The 19,095-nt window shown below is 38.5% G+C and overlaps 1 protein-coding gene across 5 annotated transcripts in view; it reads left to right on the top strand.

Moving 5' to 3' along the window:
* Positions 1 to 19,095, top strand: part of LOC139939962 (kalirin-like) — a 192,827-nt gene that overhangs the window by 11,864 nt on the left and 161,868 nt on the right. For all 5 annotated transcript variants that reach the window (XM_071936132.1, XM_071936130.1, XM_071936131.1 and 2 more), the window contains exons 2-8: positions 9,752 to 9,826; positions 10,372 to 10,486; positions 13,243 to 13,333; positions 16,697 to 16,798; positions 17,151 to 17,264; positions 18,022 to 18,221; positions 18,699 to 18,951. In XM_071936132.1, coding sequence (XP_071792233.1) covers positions 9,752 to 9,826; positions 10,372 to 10,486; positions 13,243 to 13,333; positions 16,697 to 16,798; positions 17,151 to 17,264; positions 18,022 to 18,221; positions 18,699 to 18,951 — 950 coding nt within the window. The remainder of the gene's footprint in view (positions 1 to 9,751; positions 9,827 to 10,371; positions 10,487 to 13,242; positions 13,334 to 16,696; positions 16,799 to 17,150; positions 17,265 to 18,021; positions 18,222 to 18,698; positions 18,952 to 19,095) is intronic.

Raw genomic sequence — 19,095 nt, 5'->3', positions numbered from 1 at the left:
TTTTAACGTTACAGACAGGTTTTTGGCTGGCCCTCCAGCACGTGTGTGCATGCACGCTCGGCAGGACTCAGCATTTCTGACATTTTACTACCACGGAAAATATTGTGTAGTGTAGTCCACCTTGATTGATTGTAATGCTGTCAATTTTTTTTCTTTCTAATATTGAATGGCTGGACATTTTGAACATTCTTAATGTAATGGGGGTCCGTTGTTGGTAATGACTAGCCATGACGACACGGTAGAAGGGAAATTTGTCCCCTAACGTTCTTGGCGGGCGTGCAATGTCTTACTGTTGAACGTTGATGACTTGTCATTGGATAAGAACATTCCATGGCAAAAGATAACATCCATCAGGCCTGAGATCTTCCAGGAGTTTTTTTCTTTATTTAAGTTTTTGCCGAAGACCTCCCTTTGCCCATGAAAGTGGTGAGGTTGCAACAAAGCTAGGAAGGACATGCACAGTAACTTGCTATTTGTGTTGATGAGTAGCTTGTAAATCAATGGTAGGCATGCTCAGATATTTCTATGTACCAATGTGCCGCCATACAGAACTCATGCAGTTGGATGGTTTCAAATGATTGGTCAGCTCTCTTGAAAATGTTACCAAGGGCAGGGTTAATACAATGGATCTAGTTAACTTCACACAATATTTTTCAATTATACCAAAATAAAAATAATGGGAGGGATCATTCATGTGATGCCCTACTTTATCTAGTTTCATTTGGTTGCATCATAGGGCAGTTTTCAAAATCTTAGATGAAATGATACTTCATGTACATGTAGACAATAAGGAACCAGTCAAAGCGCCCTCTCTTGACAACCTTGAAGGCACTGATTGATGAACGTTAAAACTTTACGAGGCAAGCGCTGAGTTGATTTGACACTGGATTGGCAAACCAATTACGGGACATTCCTGCCAAATTTCAGGACACAAAAACTGTCTTGAACCATTTACTTTGAGATGTTATTGAGTGCCAATGTTTGGGGGTTGTATATGTTCCTGTTGATGTGGGTATTATTTCTAAGGGGTGTAAATTTGTCGCTAAAAGTGTCCTTGTAAGTAAGTCAAAGTCAATGTGAAATAATTTAAATACACAGTGTGTATTTTGTTTCAGTCCCATGATATGATTGATGCTTCGTTTTTGAAAGCGCAAGGGAACGTGTTTCTTCTTGGTTAAGGACACCTCTTTTATGAAGAAATTGTACGACCAGGGCAGTGAGCCAGGGTTGACAGAGTCTCTGTGAAATACCAGGCCTGTATTGCTGACACCCATAGCAAAACATTAAGTGTAAAACTAGTGAAGCTATACAGTACAGTACATGTTCTGCAGGGGTCCAAATTAACTAGATTTTCATAGGAGCCTGTGTGAACATATTATGACACAGTGAATGTTTGTTGAGACAACTTCATTTCAGTTTCAGTCCCACTCTCAAAAAAATTGAAGTACCTGTTGGTTGTATTGTAAAATACAAACATGTGTTAAATCTCAACAAAGACATTCTATATCCACAAACTGGCGACAATAGTTTGGACAATGACAACTCAAGACCCACACCCCTGCGAAGAAAGTACAACCGAATACCCGTGGAGTTTTTTTGCTCAATAAAAAAGTAGAACCCGTAGGGGGGCTTGTTGCGGTACAACTAAGCCTTTGAAAAAATCAAATTGGTCTGAAAATCATGGAAGAATAGATTTTGCGTTTCTTCGTGGCAGATTTACACTGGGTAAAGCACAGCCTCTGGGTGCGTATTGTGTGAAACTGTGGCCCCCTTCTTCATCTGAAGTTGTAATAATAAGAACTGAGGATCCCACTTGTTTGTTTACTTGTCTGGGCATTATGATTATGTGTAACCTTTAAAAAAGGGCTGTTCACAGGTTGAGGTATGGCCGTAGCTCAGTATAATGCTTTGTGCATACACACACTTACCCGAACTGAAGGACAATTTGAAGAAAAATCTTGACCAAGTATTGAGTAACATCTTGTGTTTTTATTGTAGAAGAGTCTTTAAGTTTGGCCTTCTGGCAGGCAGAAAGTGTACAGTGCTCTATGGAAGAGAAACTCAAAATTAAGTTTACGTTTTGTGCAGTTGTCTGTGTACAGTAATGGTTTGTACTATAAAAGGGTGCAAGTGTCAAGACCTGGACTCGAACCCACACTCTGCTGATCAGTAACACCAGAGCTTGAGTCCAGTGTGCTTGACTGCTTTGCCAGGACACTTAAATTCAAGCGTCCATATTATTATTATTTGAGCAACAATAGGTATATTGATTGCCAGGAATTTACCACATTTTTTTGAGGTCAAAGTTTTTGTAAACGAGGATGCATGATTGTAATAAACAGATACATAATAAATGCAAAGTAGTTGTTGGCGTATGAGATTAAAATATCAATGTAAAGTGCAAACCACAAGTCATTGATCTCAATTAGCTATAGAGCAGAAGTCTATTCTCTGAATCAAACAACTCAAATCCCACTGGGTATTCCAGCTTGCACCTACACCAATTTATCATAAAACTCTTCATGTTTTAAAAGCCCATACACTCCCACTAATCCTAAAAACAGAGCATCCCACCCTGTCGTTTCCCCTAAAGGCTACGAAGGACAACGCATACTGATTATTTCTCCTCCCGAGCACCCTTCATAAAGAGCAAGTTTTGGCGGATTTGCCGCGCTTATCTTGTTATGATAATACCTGTTTATAACCAGTAGTGTAGCGTCAGTGAATATGCCCTAAGCTTCTTCATGTTCGGTATTCATCCATAATGGAGGGGAAATGATAACGGCTGATGGCAGTACTGAACTATTTTAGTAATCTTCAGCCTGATTTGTTAATGCCGGGAAAAACAGAGCTCTCAGCAACAGTAATTGGTTTAGCTGTTGTTGTTTTCCCCAGGATCCAGTCAGTTTGAAATTGCCAATTATGTTCCTGTGTGTATTTGTTTTCTGAACAGTTTCTAACAAGCAATCTTATTTTTCTTTTTTTTCAACAAATGCTGTGTATATTTGTATAGCAGTGTACTAATTTATAATATGTGTGTCTTACCAAGACTCAAAAAAAAAAAATGTCTTGTTATATTTGCTGAACATTAAGAGAGAAAAAAACAAAAATTGATTAGATGCACTATTAAATTTTAACAAAAATGTGTTGAAAAACACTAAATTGCATTGTTCAAATACGAGCTTACTGGCCCAGTGCTAAAGATTTTTGGACTTCGCCATACCTCCACCAGTCCAATGGTCCAGTGGTCAAGCAAGCCATTGGTCCAGTGGCCCAGAATAGTTAAGTCGTCCAGTCGTCCAGTGGTAGACAGTGGGTATTTGGAACCCTGCTCTTGTCTCTAAATCACCTAAATCAGATAATCATGATTCCCATTCAGTACAACAGTCATCATCCAAGTGTAATACTACAGAGTGCTCTGAACTCCCATCCACAATATAACACTGTCAATGGAAACGACCTACATCACACAATCCATATCATGCTAGCCAGCGAGGGAAGCGATCTGCCGATGATGTCATAACAATAATATTGACCAACCAGAGAGGCTTTCCCTCCCCCTGTCTGTCCTTTCTGTTGTGCCTTCTCTCACTTGGTATATTTCGCCAGAGACAGACGACAAATGGCTCATGCAATCGGTAATCCCTCTGGGTATTTGACCCAGATATGAATGCGCCTCTGAAATGAAATAATACGATATTTGATGCCGACTTTACAGAATATTTAATTTCTTCTGGATGGTTGGGTTCGCTGGGAGAATTTGGATGAGTAAGACTTTTAACATACATTCTAGTCAGTTGGATACTCAACCACTCAATAGTATCTTGACTACTCACTGTCATTTTAATTAGCATTTTGGCCAATGTAAGAACTACATACTTGGTTAGGAACACCATGAGAATACTGTCTCTATCTATCGTTCATTGCTATGCTTTAAGTGTGGTCTGGTGGTAGGCTACTAGCTGTCTAGTTACTCATCTGCTAATAGGAATGGCAAGAGGTCAATGCCCTGCGATGATACGGTTTCTAATCAGGGAGATGCAGCAGTGCCTACCTTCTTAATAGATCACTCATCACCAACGAATGTTTCCAAGAGTTGAGATAGTAGCCAGTATTAAAGGGAAAGTACAGCCTACGACATTTGTGGTTAAGGTGCATGTGCATGTGGTACATAGTGGTATCAAGTTGATGAGAGAAATCTCTTTCTGAACATGAAAACTGTGGGAAATGTTTCCTAATGCCGGCCTTGAACTTTGTTTTTGCCAAATAAAATTTTCCGCTTTTGAGGGGTACTTCTAGGGGGAAAAATGTAAATTTTTATTGAAACTTTGCAAAGGGCACCACAGCAAAAGCAAGGGCACCTCAGTAATTGCTGTTGGTGCCGTGGATTATTTCGAGGCCTGCTGATGTGCCAAAGACCTCTTCATACACAGATAATTTTATGAAATTGGTTTTTGATATTTTAATGCCAACAATTTGTTGTGAATGTGTGAGTGAGAAAGTCTCCACAGGCTCCCTTTGGAGAGAGAAAAAGATGGTCAGTGACTTGACATAGAGTGAAAATAGTGACATGACCGAGAAACCAACATGCTCATACAAGGTAGGCAGGTGGGGAGACATTGAGGAAATGAAGATCCAGTTCAGTTTATCGACAGCATCCACAAGGAGTTATAATCGCAACAAATAGGCATTGTGGGATGCTGCTACTCCAAGCGAATGCCAATATTGTACAATGATGCAGAATCTTTGGAGGTTTTAAAGCGTGCTGAATCACAAGTGTATTTGAATTGTAATTTATAGGGTCTGGGGAACATTTTTTGTATGTACTCTAGAAACCAAGTGACTTATGACACCACATGTTTACCAAATGCGCTCCGAAAGCTGGACTTCTTACAGTAAAAAAGTGTTCACAGAATCACAGCTCAACGGAAGAATACAAAAAATAATTTTGCGCAGATGGCAGTGAACGATCTGTGCAACTTCTATGTGAAGAAAATCGGGGCTTATTTTCTTGTTCATGCCTTAGTGTTGTGTCGTGGCCAAACGGTCAAACACACTGGACTTCAAGCTCTGGTGTTTCTGATCACCAGAGTATGGGTTTACAATGTATGTCCCAGTTGTCACATTTGTGTCCTTTAGCAAGATCCTTTTTTAAAAAACCATTATGACTCTGTCCTTTGAACTGAAAGTGCTTCAAGTTCAACCCTGACCAAACATATATTTTTAGGATGTAAAAAAAAACATATGTACACATTGACAATTGGATTTTGGGGGTAAGTAATGTACTTAAAGCGCTCAGGTTTGGTACATACATCTGCATGGTTGTACATCACATGGAGATTTTCAGTACAATGAACTAGTGCCATACTGTCTAATATATAGTGCAGTTACCTGTAAAATATACAGTATCAAACCAAAATTGGATTTTAGATCTTTCAAATCTGATAAGTGTAGTCAACAACACAGTATTAAGTTATTGCACAAACATGGTACTGGTTCATTGAATTGCATGGTAGATGTACAAACATGCAGTACACCATTTTATTCATCCCCTACATGTACCTGGATATGTCAGAACATGAACTCTCATAAGATACTTTGTTATAATCCAACAAAAACATGTATGGCGAAATTGTACTTTCCATCAGTTTGGGTGACCACCAGTGTTCCCTTTTGCCAGCAGACTACATGTATGTTATTTGTTTACTAATTCTGGTTACACCTCTACATGTATGTTTTGACACCCATTTGTTCTGAAACTCCAAGTTTATTTTCATAATCCTAACCCTACCCCTATTCCTAACCCTAACCTTACCGCTTACCTTAACACTAACAAAAACTCTAACCCTATTGTGTACATGTAAATCACAAGGGTTTTCAAAATAATTTTTTTTATAGGGTTTTCAGAATAAAGGGGTGTCTGTTTAGAGCATTCATTTCATCACCAAACCAAAGGCATGGCTGATTTCACAGATTTGGTTAAATAGTTGTCTGATTTTAATGTCAGAGAAGAGAATGAAGAAGTTATACATTATAAAGAAAGAATCAAGTAAAGAGAAAATCAAATAAAAATTGGAAAGTGATTTGTGCGATGACTTCTTTTGCCATAATGAGCTTCCAAATCGTAGAGGTAACATAGAACGGCCAAATGAAACATAAGGGTCAAACGCTCTGGCCATTTATGGCCGCGATATGTTTTGGTGTTTTTTTAAAACAAGAAGTTTTCAGTCTCCAGGCTTGCTCTAATTCTCTTGTACTGTAGCCATTAAGGACTGTAAAATGGAAAGATCATTAATTCAAGCTATTCAATCGTCAGTATTTTATGTTAATAATATTACGACACTGACTAGAAGATATGATCAGTTGTCTACAGGCATGGAAATCATTGCCATTCTCATTAAGTGAGAAATGTAAGTCATGCGTAGCTTGCACATAATCCAGTGGAGCTGTGATGTAGGGCTGGGGCATGCTGTCTTAAACCTCAGGCTGTTTATGGATGTAGTGTACTACAGGGGACATGTTGTGTTGATGTTAGAAATACCTTTTAGTGTCATTGGCCTTGCCCTAGAACTAGGCGTCTGTGTCTTGTGTACAAACTGAAGATTTTTTATCAATCTGGGTTTGACCATTGACCATGCAGGAAGTTGAATATATTTGTTTGTCTCCAGAAAGTAAAGAGCTTTCATTCTTGCCGTGTAAGCAGTATAGCTTACATCTGACGATCCGTTCTTATACAGTGAGCAATACTGTATAGTTGATCTCCAAGGGTGCCAGCCAAGTGGACAATTTTATTACAACAGTTACATCGAACATTTCCGCTATTCAGAAAATGCATTACCGCTGTTTTTTTTTTACAATAGAGATGTAGGAAATGTAAGCAAATTTACACATATTGGTGGTAGAATAGATGTCTTTGCTTGTTATAATGGCTGGAGGAACCAGGTCATGAGTAGCATCCTATAGTGATCCACACTCCCTGTTTATTTACTTCTACCCCAAGCATGAATCACTGGTCCCAAGGGGACAGCTAGGGGTAGTGAGTTACCTTATGAGGACACCAGTCATCCTGAAGGGCTGTCCCTGATTGGTGGTGTACAGTGTACCATACAATGTTCTTGTACACAGTCACTCTCTAATGGTATCAGATGTCATCACACTACCCAGGGTTTGGTCCTTGACTTTGGCAATCCATGCTTGCATAATGTCATTACTGGCCAGAAAAGAGACACACACCAGCCGGATCAGAATGATTTATGAAAAATTAATGCCTGGCAAATTCTTGATCGGATGCGTAGTGAACATGGAAAGCTGTCAGGCCATGTTGGTGATAGTATTTGGTTGAACACTTTGGCAAAACTAAGGCCGGTGTGAAAGTTTTGCATTGTGAGTTCACAAAAGTACACACATACACTTCTTTGCAGAATATTTGTTTCTAAAAATATACATAAACAACTAAAAATAGATGAAGTATTTAATGTATTACCAAGCTGTTTTTTTTCCTTGAAAAATGTGAAGATGAATGGTCCAGATGGGAAGTCTCTTTTGGTATCAATATCACCACTCACGTTAAATAAGCAGCAACTTAGCAGTGGCACAGTGAGGCAAATCGATTAAGATATGTTATATATTTTAGTTCCACTTTGACAAACCAAGAATAAAAAAAATGCCAGGGACGCTAAGCTTGTTCTATGTATTGGTATTAAATGTTTAATTATGTACAGTTAGGGTTCTGCTCAAATTTTTTAACAATCTCGAGAAGAACCTGTTATTAACACTCTATCTTCCTTGAAGTGATACATTTTCAAGCATACTGTAGGAACCTATGTTTTTGGGCTGTTCAGACAGAACTATATTATTTTACTTGTTTCTACAAAACTAGCATTTTAGGCAACAATATTTCACCATGTAAATTGTGAGTTATTAATTTGCTAACATAAAATATTCACAAAGTATTGCCCTTGATACACCCAAAAATTACAATTTATATCACAATAAATGTTTACTTCACTAATTTGCACCATAAGTTCCTGTCAGTTCTGTTTTCTTCAGAAGACCTGTGGGTATTTAAATATAGAAAATGTAATAACCAATTTATTGTTGATGCTTCAATGAAAACTGTTTTTGGAGTTAAAATGAGTTATTATGCTGGTAGTCTTACTGCAGTACCTGTGTATTGTAAGTATAACTTCAAGGACATTTGCAAGGTTTTTATGAAGACTATAACATGTAGTTACTGCACTGAAAATATATTAACAGGGATGTCTCATGACAATCCATCAACTTACTGTAATGTGTCTCCAGTGATGTGTTCAAATTAACTCAGACAAGTTGCTCTGAAGACATAGTATGATGGCAAAACCAAGCCTTGGAGAGAACTTAAAGGTGTTTTTACATCATTGGTTGCTGTTTGTTGCTGTCTTAGCCTTGAGTTTCAAGAAACTAGACATGTTTCCAAAAGCATTTAGTTTATCTCAATTAGTTATGTGTTACTAAGAAAGACAATTTAGATGGGTCTAGTTTAAGCAGGTTTTGATGCAAGATTCATGCATAGAAAATAATTGTCTCACCATAACTGATGTGCATCTCCCCTGCATCTTCAAGGTGTCTCGTTAAGCATGAAGAAGCATCGTCTTTTCTTACATTAGAATTTTAATCTCAGTGTTTAAACTCCGGTGGTATGAAACTTCTCATTATTGGGTGCTGTTAGCAAAGAAGTGCGATGTTCGAATGAAAAATGGTGCGGACACTTAAACCTTTGGAATTCCAGGCTGTTTCACAGCTACTTAAATCAATCATCTTGTGGTACAATTATAAATCCCAAATCGGGGCTTTCTTTCTGGTCCCATGGCAGGTCACCACTCTGCAAAAGTATCAACCCCTGCATTATGGGTAATCAAAGGGTAATGAGACATCTGGGAGAACAGGAGTGAAAATCTTAAAGGATAGGTTTGAAAGCTCAGGATGTTGTTTGTCTACACTAATAATTTATTGGGTGGACAGAGCCAATTAAAGCACCCCAGTGCAAAGTGAGAGAGAGAGGCTTCGGAGCTGTTAAGTGACAACCTTGTTTCCCCAGATGTGGCTTGGGGAGAAAGCTAAAGTGGGTAGTGTAAGATTTGTAGTACCAGGAGAACTTGTAAAGGAGCACGTGTTATTGTTTGGGTTTGTTGTAAATATACACATTAGATTTCACAACGTTAGAGTATCTTGCCGTATCAGTGGCATAAGAGTCGTTAACATCACAAGGCGAGAATGGAATTGCTTCTGACTTGTCATGTGCACCATGCGTTTTCTTTGCTCTCGAATGGCACTGGTTGACTTAGTGATTCTAGTGTGATGTGTAATTTGTCAGCATTTTCTTGGACAGCCTGGTTATATGGGATGTTTATTTTCATACTTCGTTGATGAGAGTGGTGGAAGACGACGCGTGTATTTTTCTGGGATAATTTGTATCTGGAATGAGTTACCAGTGCAACAAATGTAGGTACCAACGTTTAAATATTTTAAACATACTTACTGTGAAATGGTTAAATAATTAGTGAATTAAGCAGAAATATGTTAGGCAATTTTTGCTGCTTAAGCAGACCAATGTATGCGCAGGTCTCAAGCGACAGAGCTGTCTTTGGTGTGAGCAACCACTACCTACTGAGCATGTTTTTACAATAGTGTTATTTTCCCTCACGTATTCAGCTTGAGGTAGCATTTGGGAGTCGTATAATAATAAAAATGTATTTTTCATTAATTTCAACAGGTGCCTTCCACTGTGATGGGCTGAGGGCTTCTGATGTTTTACCCATTCTGAAGGAAAAGATTGCCTATTGCTCAGGTACGTGGATTGGAGAGGCCTTATTACATGTCATTTGGGGAAGATGAGATGTTATAGGGCTGAGGATAGACAAAAACAGTCCCCATTTGGGTGGTTAGGGGGTAAAAGAAAACCCATTAAAAGGGAAGACAATGGGCACCAATATGGATAGAGAGATAACACATTAGGGTGGAGGGACAATGAGCATCCAAGTTGTGGGAAGGGGGGGGGGAAGGGGAAGTTTTTCTGTTTCTCTTCTCTGTTTAGGGAGACAAGGATCAACCATTTTGGTAGGAAGGGGATGAAAGATACCCATCTGCATTGGAAATATACCCAAATTACCCATTTTGGTGTGACAGTGATCAAAGACCTGCTTTGTTAGGAATCACTGGGATCGCAGATACCCATTTTGATTGGAGGGGGATCAAAGACATCTGGTTGGGTTGGGTAGGAGGGGGATCCAATATACCCATTTTAATTTTTGATGCTGCTGTGTCTTTGTTTTCCCCGCTGTCTATATTGACTATTGACTTGAATTAAAAAAAAAAGTGTTTTTATCTGTGCAGGAGGGAGAGACAAGAGAGGAGGTCCCATCCTGACCTTCCCATCCAGACCCAACCTGGACAAGGTCAAACCAGAGGACTTACGCAGAGTGGTATACTATCTCAGCACTATACCAAGGTAAGATTAGCTTACAACTTCCATCATCTAGAGTTGTTGTTTTCTTATCACCAATGGATATGTGTCAGGACACTCACTATAAGTTTGTGAAATCTCTTGAAAGCAAAGATATTCACAGTTTTTCAGAACACCAACCATGCATACATCAAAGCGGTTGTGCCCTCCTACATGTATGCCCTTAAAAATGCATTGAAAGTTACAGATCATTAAAGATTATTGGATAGCATTTGTGTTTAGTATTTTATTGCACATTGTAAACATAAGTTGTGGTAAAAGGGGTTGATGGGTCAACACATTGGAATAGCCAAGTTAATTGACTCTCTTTATGGCCGGCAATTGCAGAGTAAATACTGACTGAAATCTTTCACAGTTAAATTGATTATCTGACTGAACTTTGTGTGATGTTGGGGGGCTCATGTTGTGGGCTTTAAGTTCATTGTGTGGTTTTTAACCCTATAGAAGTTAACATTTCCCCATAGAAGTGCCCCTTACTAGCGGTAAATTGCTGTGTCCCTTCAAGAAACAAATTCAAGGCCTGCACCGATGTGTGTTGGGCAATTTCTGTGTCCAAACATGTATGCTACATCAGCCATTTGCCATGAAGAACCCATGCCTTCACAAAGTAAATAAACACACAATCCTGTGATTATTTACAACTCTCGTACTCTGACAGGATTATTTATTATACAGGAATTGCATTAACACTTTCTGAAGGCCTCGTAATCCCTTAATAACACTTCTCTTCTCACCTGGGGTTCCTGTCAATTTAAAGGGAAGGTGTGCAATTGGAAACAGTCTCTGACCCAGTTTCTTTAAGCTTTTCACTGGTAAACATTTTTTAACAAATTTATCTGCTGAACACAATTTTGCAGGGAACCAATCTTAAGTAGAGTACATCAGAGTTGTGATTGGCTGGTCACCAATTTCGTGTGTGCTTACATGTAGCATACAAACTTGATTCATGAAAGCGAATGATGGCCAGATTAAAAAATTTAGCAGTCATATTTTTTGCGTTTTACAAATTCACTGATACGTGATAAGCACCACTTTCTCAGTACTTCCTGACTCCTGTGAGAACAAATTCGTACTACTTTGGTTGGATTCGAACCCACAAGCAGGGTTTGATATTTGAAGACTGTAGATCAGAAGAAACAGAGCGAAGAAGTTTATTTGCGACTCATGTTCTTGTCAGTAGCAGATATGCATGTTCATAGCCTTGAAAATGTTTTGACAATTCAATATCATAGGTTTTCAATCTGTTGTTCATGACAGGAAAATCCAAAAAATGTGAAGTCCTCTGGTTGAAACAATGCTCTAATGTAATTACAGACGTTGCTTTAAGAATGTTAACTTGTTAAAACTTAAATCTAGTTATTAGAATATTAATACAATGTTGACATTCCTTTAATCCTACGGATTACTCTAATAACTACCAAGTGTAATTTGCTGTGATTCTATTTCATTATTATTGCTTACCACCCGTCACCGGCGCCTTGTTAATTAAACGTGCACCAGAGTGGAAAATAATCAATAAATTCAATTTTGGTAATGAGGAACTGAGAATTAAAAATCATTACAGTCAGACGGATTCTTCACGGGAATACAGATGTGTTTAAAAAAAAAACAAATGTTAGAAGAACTCATCAATTCAATTTAAGTGTTTGTGATGGGCTCATTTTTTAAATAGAGCCTTTTAAAAAGGTATCTAGACTAGGCCGCTTTATAACAGATTATAAATTTGCTTATTAAGCAATTTTTGTTGAGTTGAAATCAGCAATAGTTTAGATATTTATAGATAATTTTTGTGCTGAAGCACCGGTGCCTTTGAATGGTTTATACAGAAGAGTTTGCTTATAAATGCTGTATTACCATAATAAAGCAGCTCTATGAAGTTGTCCATGATGTCGAACTGATGTAAAATGTCATTTAATTTTGCTCTTTCAGAGCAAATATCAAAACATGACGTCGGATGTCAAAACAAATAACATGATGTTCATCCTGTTTTTCTTCTATTATGATCCAATTCAACCAATTCTAAACTGGGAGGGGAAAAACGGTATATGTAGGTCAGTGGGCTTCAAAATCAAGTCATTCCAATTTGCGAAAATATATCGTTGGCTATTGATCTATTCAACACACGCTTCTACTTTAAAAAAATAACCCTAGACTACTTTGAATAACATCCCGAAACATAATTTATTTGAAGATGCTACTTTTTTTCTTTGACACAAAAAAGTCAACAGTTAAGAGATCGCTTTTCCCAGACTGTCCTTTTTGAACCGAAACAAAACAAGTCTTTCAGATTCTGTTAGAACAAAAGCCTGGTGGGTTGGAGGCAATTAGCTACGATGTCAGACAAAAATCATCTGCATTACTAGCTCATTAAGTTTTCATAGCGTTGACAGGGGTTATCACTCTGCACCATATTGGTACTTCAGTGTGAACAGCCCAACCATGAGGTTTTTTTTGTATGCGTTGTTAAATAATGATGGAGTGGATTTCTTCCCTTCTCTATGCCCTGTGGAGTTGACGTTGTTGATGTTGTTCCAAGAATTACGGCTTTCCCTTAACATCTTAAACATATTAAGCATTTGGGTTTCATATTCAAACAATCTGAAATATGGATAGAGTTTTGGAAATGCAGAAGGATTGGAGTCTATATTTTTAAGTATAGTGATTGAAAAACTTCTTTTCTTGATCCAATTACTGTATTGTCATTATTTCTCACCATCCTCTTTTGTTGTTATTTTTCACAGTGAGGAGGCGAGAGAGCTTGGTTTCAGTGCCATCATTGACATGAGAGGATCCACCTGGAGTAACATCAAACCAGTCCTTAAAGTCTTACAGGTAAACAAATATATCTTATGAAATATTCAAGTCATTTCCATTCCATCTTTGATCATAATTATTGTTAGTGAACACAAAGAAAAAGGATCTTGGAGAAAAGGAAGATTTGTGACTCCCAGCTCTATGGTGCCCTACCAAGAGTATCTGTCAAGATCAGGGAACGAAGGATGAGGCCGGCTGGCCACTGTGTTTGCCATCCAGAGCTAGTTGTGAGCCCCCTAGTTCAATGGAAACAGGAGCAAGGGCAGAAGGGGACAAACATTCGTAGATCAGCTAAAGAAGGGGGCAACACACCAAGAAACAACTGAGCTTAGGACGCTGATGCTGGACCGGGATGCTTGGAAGGCGACCATCAGAGTTTCCCGAGGCGGCGTCGGCTGAAGACAACCTCTCGCTAAACTGACTGTGACATCCCACGCTAAAATCATGCGCTATTCTTGGAAATAGGTCATTAGTGTTAAAAGATAAGACAACCGCCACAATCAGCCATTATAACAATGTTGGTAGGGCAGCTAATTACACAAAATGTATGTGTGCACAGGTTCTTCCACACACACTGCTTTTCTTTAACTTTATTTAAAATAAAAATTCAGTATGCTGTTACCTTAAAAGCCATGGCAGGTACAAGTGTCATTAATGTGAAACAAATTAGTAAAAACAAGTAAATGAAATTAAGGTAGTTCGTAGAAATTTTTTTTTTTTATAAACATGGATGGGAAAAGTACACTGACCAGTAGTGCATCAGTTTCATTTAGAAATACACTCAATATTGCTTATTCTGAAACCAACTGGCTATTTATAAAGTGAAAATAAATCTAAATCACACATGAAAGTGTCCAAGAGTACTCTGTGTGCTTTCCTTACCTTTTTTTTTTTGGGGGGGGGGGGGGGAGTCAGACGAGCAATTTCAAGAAGCTCAGGTTCAGAGTCAGGTTGTATACAAAAAAAAAGATCCTGAAATGTCATCGGAAACGCAATCCATTTTTCTTTTTTTCTTTAGCGCTGGGCTTCAAAAAAAGAAAGATCTGGATCAGCACACATGTGTGGCCGACTTGATCAATATTACAGTGAAAAGGGCAGACAAACACTTATGGGCGCTGAATGCTGTTGGGAAATATCAGTAGCAGGGTAATGAAATTGCCCGAATGAACCCAGAGTTGCACGCCTGGCTTTTTAGATAGCAGAATATTACCAGACAACTTTCAAGGTTAACTCAATTTTTTTTACATGAGAGTTTTTGTTTGTTTTGTTGCAAGGTTCTTTTCCCCAGGTGGAATTTTCACAAATAGTGTTACATGTACAAACATGATAGATTTGGGTTTTATTACTTGTGAGTGGAATAGTAGCGGCTTCCAAAATGTGTTAAGATTTCTCTTGAGAATTTGAAAATTTTTGACTTTCCTTCGTTTTGTTTTGCTTTTTGCAGTACAATGTAAAGTTATTTGTTTTGGTTACATTTCCGTTTGATATAAAACAGCCTGCACTCACTGCACAGAGTGATAGTAATGTTATTATGAACCAACTATTTCCTACACTTGGCTTCCGATTTAAGTGTTAATTTTGCCATTGGCTTTGTCCCTTAGTCCTGGGCCTTAAATGGGTTTGTTCCCATTAAACAATTTAAGATGCATTATCAGGATGAATTTACAGGGAGCGGGGTGGGTTAAGGCCCTTGCCTGTCAGACACCTCTGTCATGAGGTTCTCAATTTGCACATATCCCACAGTTCATCGCTTTTCTGAATGTGGGCCACACATGCCTAACGTGTTGAGTTATGCACCTAGTCTATACACCTAGTCTTTTTTCAAAATCGTCTCCAGTTGATTCCAAGTCTAATAGCACTTGGGTATCTGGAACAATCATCCTTGTTTTAGGATGTTGGATGAGAGTGTGCTGTGGGTGGAGGACACCTATAGAACAGAATGGGTATTTGGAATGTGGTGGAGGACACCTAGGGTGGAGGACACCTAGAACAGAATGGTTATTTGGAATGTGTTGTAGAATCATTTCAAGGTTGGGGGATGGGTGTGGTAAAGAGTCTCAAACTGACACACACATGTAGAGTATGTGTCTTCATTCATAAAGGTACACACTTCCAGAGTCTGGCTTTGTTGCTAGCATCTTGAAGTTTTTTTGCAGGCACATATCCCCACTGGAGATTTAGTTTGCCAATTTTTCCATTGCAGTTGATTGATCTTTTTAGCGTGAGGTATGACATGAATTTTGGGCCTACCTCTCTCGTGGCTTGAAGCTACGAAGCTGGCCAATTATTTGTTACCTGATTTTATTTGTTAAAAAAAAATGAAGACCAAATGGGTCGTGGGGTGTTGTAGAAATGTCAGATGGTAGATTTGATTATCATGGTGTATTCAATTTATCCCACTCCGTCTTCAGTATTCTTTCATTGGGTTGTGTGGCCCTCCGGGTGTTCCTTTTTCTCTGCATAGTTGATTTCATTGTTGACGGTGGAACATTGTCATGTGGTGAATGGTTTAACCTTTGAAATAGTACATTGAGTAGTATTAGTAAAAATGTGGGTTTTTTAAAAACGATTTCTAAGTATTTTATCTCTTTGGATTGAGATGGAATTATCAATATTACAGTCTTTGTTTTCCTCGCAGTATTCGAAAAACACATGACACACACCATTGAGGTAGGAAAAGTACCTCCTTTCACTCACCATATATATCTTTAAGAAAAAGCCGGAATGTTTTTTAAGCGTTTTACTTGTAAGGAAGAACCATCGCAGGTCACTAAGAATTATGCCCTCTTATTAAACCCTTGAGTCATTGAAACATATTGATTTCTGGACGGTCCATTTATACCTGGAAGACTGCACTAATCTAGCCCGCCTCTCCTAGGTAATTTATAGTCTGGCTATGAATGAGCCTCCAGTTGTAGAACCCTAATTGCCAATTTCATGGGTTTTTAAAACAAACACTCTTTTTCCCCCAGAGAGCTGGTTTCAATGTGTTGTATTACTGAGCATATGAAACCTTGACTTCATTAGAATAAGTGTTTATTATTGGTAGGGTTTGAGGTTATGCCTCTATAACTCATTCTACCATGAGCCCAATATAGAAATCTATGATTACATTGTGTGTTGGTGTATGTGTACATTTTCCACATTGTAATTTATTGGACTCTGGATGCAGGTTTTCGAAAATTCAAATTTTCTGCAAATTTTAATATGAAGTGTCCACATTTTTCAAAAGAAATTCTTTTTTCAAGAAATTGATTGTGTGATATGAATCATTACAAGTATACACCAAGTTTGACAAAACTGTGTCTTTACTACGTTGATTAATAAACAAAACATTGCACTTTGTTGATTTGGTTTTTACTTTGTGCTTCCTTCACACAGGAATGTATACCTGACCACATCCACATGGTTTATATCCTCAAACCGGAGAAATTCTGGCAGAAACACCGGACAAGTCTGGGTAGCTCCAAGCTCAAGTTTGAGGTTAGTAATTCGTTTACCATTGAACAAACTACTGATGATGTTAAAGCTCCTTCAAACTGGATTAACAGCATTAGATATGCATGATAAGTGTACCAAATCCAAGCTCTTGAGTTTGAGGTTAGTAATCAGTTTACCACTAAGCGTATCACCGTAAGCTATTACGTTGAAGCTCCTTCAACCAGGATTAAGTTGTTAAGTACGTTACTGAACCCTCTACGAACTTTGATATCACAGTTTAGTTCTTTAAGATGATTAATATGGTAAGGACTTCCAAACTTACAGCTTAAGGACTTGATATTTTGCTTAAAGTTGGAGTTACTACAAATTCCCTTATATTTGTTGACCTTCACAGACCAGCATGGTGTCACAGGAAAGCCTACACAAGGTCATCGACCCCTCACAACTTACACCTGAACTGGACGGCACCCTGACTTATGAGCATGAAGAATGGATACAACTCAGAATGGTAAGCAGCCTTAAAATCTTCTCATATTTGACATTGCACAATTCTTTTGCCTCAATGACCTCGCAGCTAAGTAGAACCTCAAAGCTGCTCAAAAGAAACATCTTCAAAAAAACAGACTGAGGATTTGGGTTTCAATTAAGTATTTCTGCCCTTGGCCTGATGAAAATTGCGAAGAGTACTACCTTTTTTTTGTTCAGATATTTTGTTGATCAAAGAAGTTGAGATTAGTGTAGCTGGGTTAGCAATCCCAAAGACAGATGGCTAGAAAGCCCTCATAGTAATTGCAGAGTTTGCTAATTGATACCAATAGAGGGCGCTATAGTCATCTCCAAGACTTGATTTGGGGAAGTATTGTTTTGTATATGATAGGTAAAGTTAACCGGGAGATAGGCCAGCTGTGAATAAAGTGACTATGGCTTGGCTGCTGTATCATATACTCTAGCCGTAGCCAAAACCAAAGTCTTAACTTCAGACCTGGCTCTTTTAGAACCAAAACTACTCAAAAGTGATTTACACATAGTGCAACAGCAACGCTCGCCTGATTATACCCACACCATGCAAAGTTTCAAGTCCTACCTATTATGTATATTCTCAATTTATAAATTTGTTTCTTCCCTCAAGAGTGCCAGTGCATATTGTACATTTGGCTCAATAACTATTACTATTTCAAGCAATAAATGAACATTAACAATCTATCAATAATTGAAAACAATTTAACCTGAGTGATAACCTTCACTTTACTTTGTCATCTCATTAGGCTGTAGAGGACTTCTTAACCAAAGCCTCGGAGCTCATGCACCGTCAGGACCACCTCAAACGAGAGATGAACTGCACAAACTTCTCTATGACAATAGAGGGCGCTCAACAGCAGATTGAAGAGCATACCCGCCTGCGGGAACAGGTGTTAGAGATCCCGGTGGAGCAGATCAACCAGGAGGGTCAGAAACTTCTACGCAGGTATAGGATTTCAACCCCTCCCACACCCCCAAAACACTTACAGGTGTACACCTATTGACCTCGTGAATTGTCATTTACAGTGAATTTATTTCATGCCCTCCCCTTGGGTTTGGTACATAAAAACTTACCAAGGATGTTCTCAGTTTGTCAAACAACGAGGTTTCCTTATAAATTCCCAATTTTATAGAGCTGCTCAAGCAGATAAAAAATTGCTTAAACATTTTCTGCTTAGCAAAAGTAAGCAGGATAGCAGTCACAGATTGTACTTACAACATGGTAGTTTGGCTGGTAACCCTATTCTGGTAGGTTTAATTTTGATGTGCTTAGCTATTTTTTGTGCTTAAGCAGCTCAATTTGGCCCTGGTAAAGTATTCTCTGAGTTCTATTTCCATATCTCAAACCATTGAGTCACTGTGTCTTTGAGATTTAGCATAACTTCCAGCCCTTAATTGCTTTCTTGATCTTGTCTTATGTTAGAATTTGCAGTGGTTTCAATGGCGATGAGTCAACGACGACAGACTCCGGCTACTCAGGCAGCTCCCACGGTAGCTTCACCAGCATGTCCAGCATAGCAGCCAGCGCAGACTTCCATGGTGTAGTACCCCGTGTTAACCGCATGATGGATAGTGTGACTGCCACAAGACAGCAGCTGCACCAGCTCTGGCAGATTAGGAAGTTGAAGCTTGAGCAATGTCTGGAGTTGAGGTTGTTTGAGCAAGATGTTCAGAAGGTAGAACTAACTTTAAATATATTCACTCACTTATTAGTGTATTTAGTGGTTGCTTATTTATTTGCCTTTTGTTTTTTGTAAACCGCATTGGTATTTCTTTCAGTTGTGAAATGCGCTATTGTATAAGAATAAGCTATTATGATT

The sequence above is a fragment of the Asterias amurensis genome, chromosome 7, assembly GCF_032118995.1.
Source record: "Asterias amurensis chromosome 7, ASM3211899v1".
Taxonomy (NCBI): Eukaryota; Metazoa; Echinodermata; class Asteroidea; order Forcipulatida; family Asteriidae; genus Asterias; species Asterias amurensis.
The sequence above is the reverse complement of the archived record's forward strand: the minus strand, read 5'-3'. Positions and strand labels throughout refer to the sequence as shown.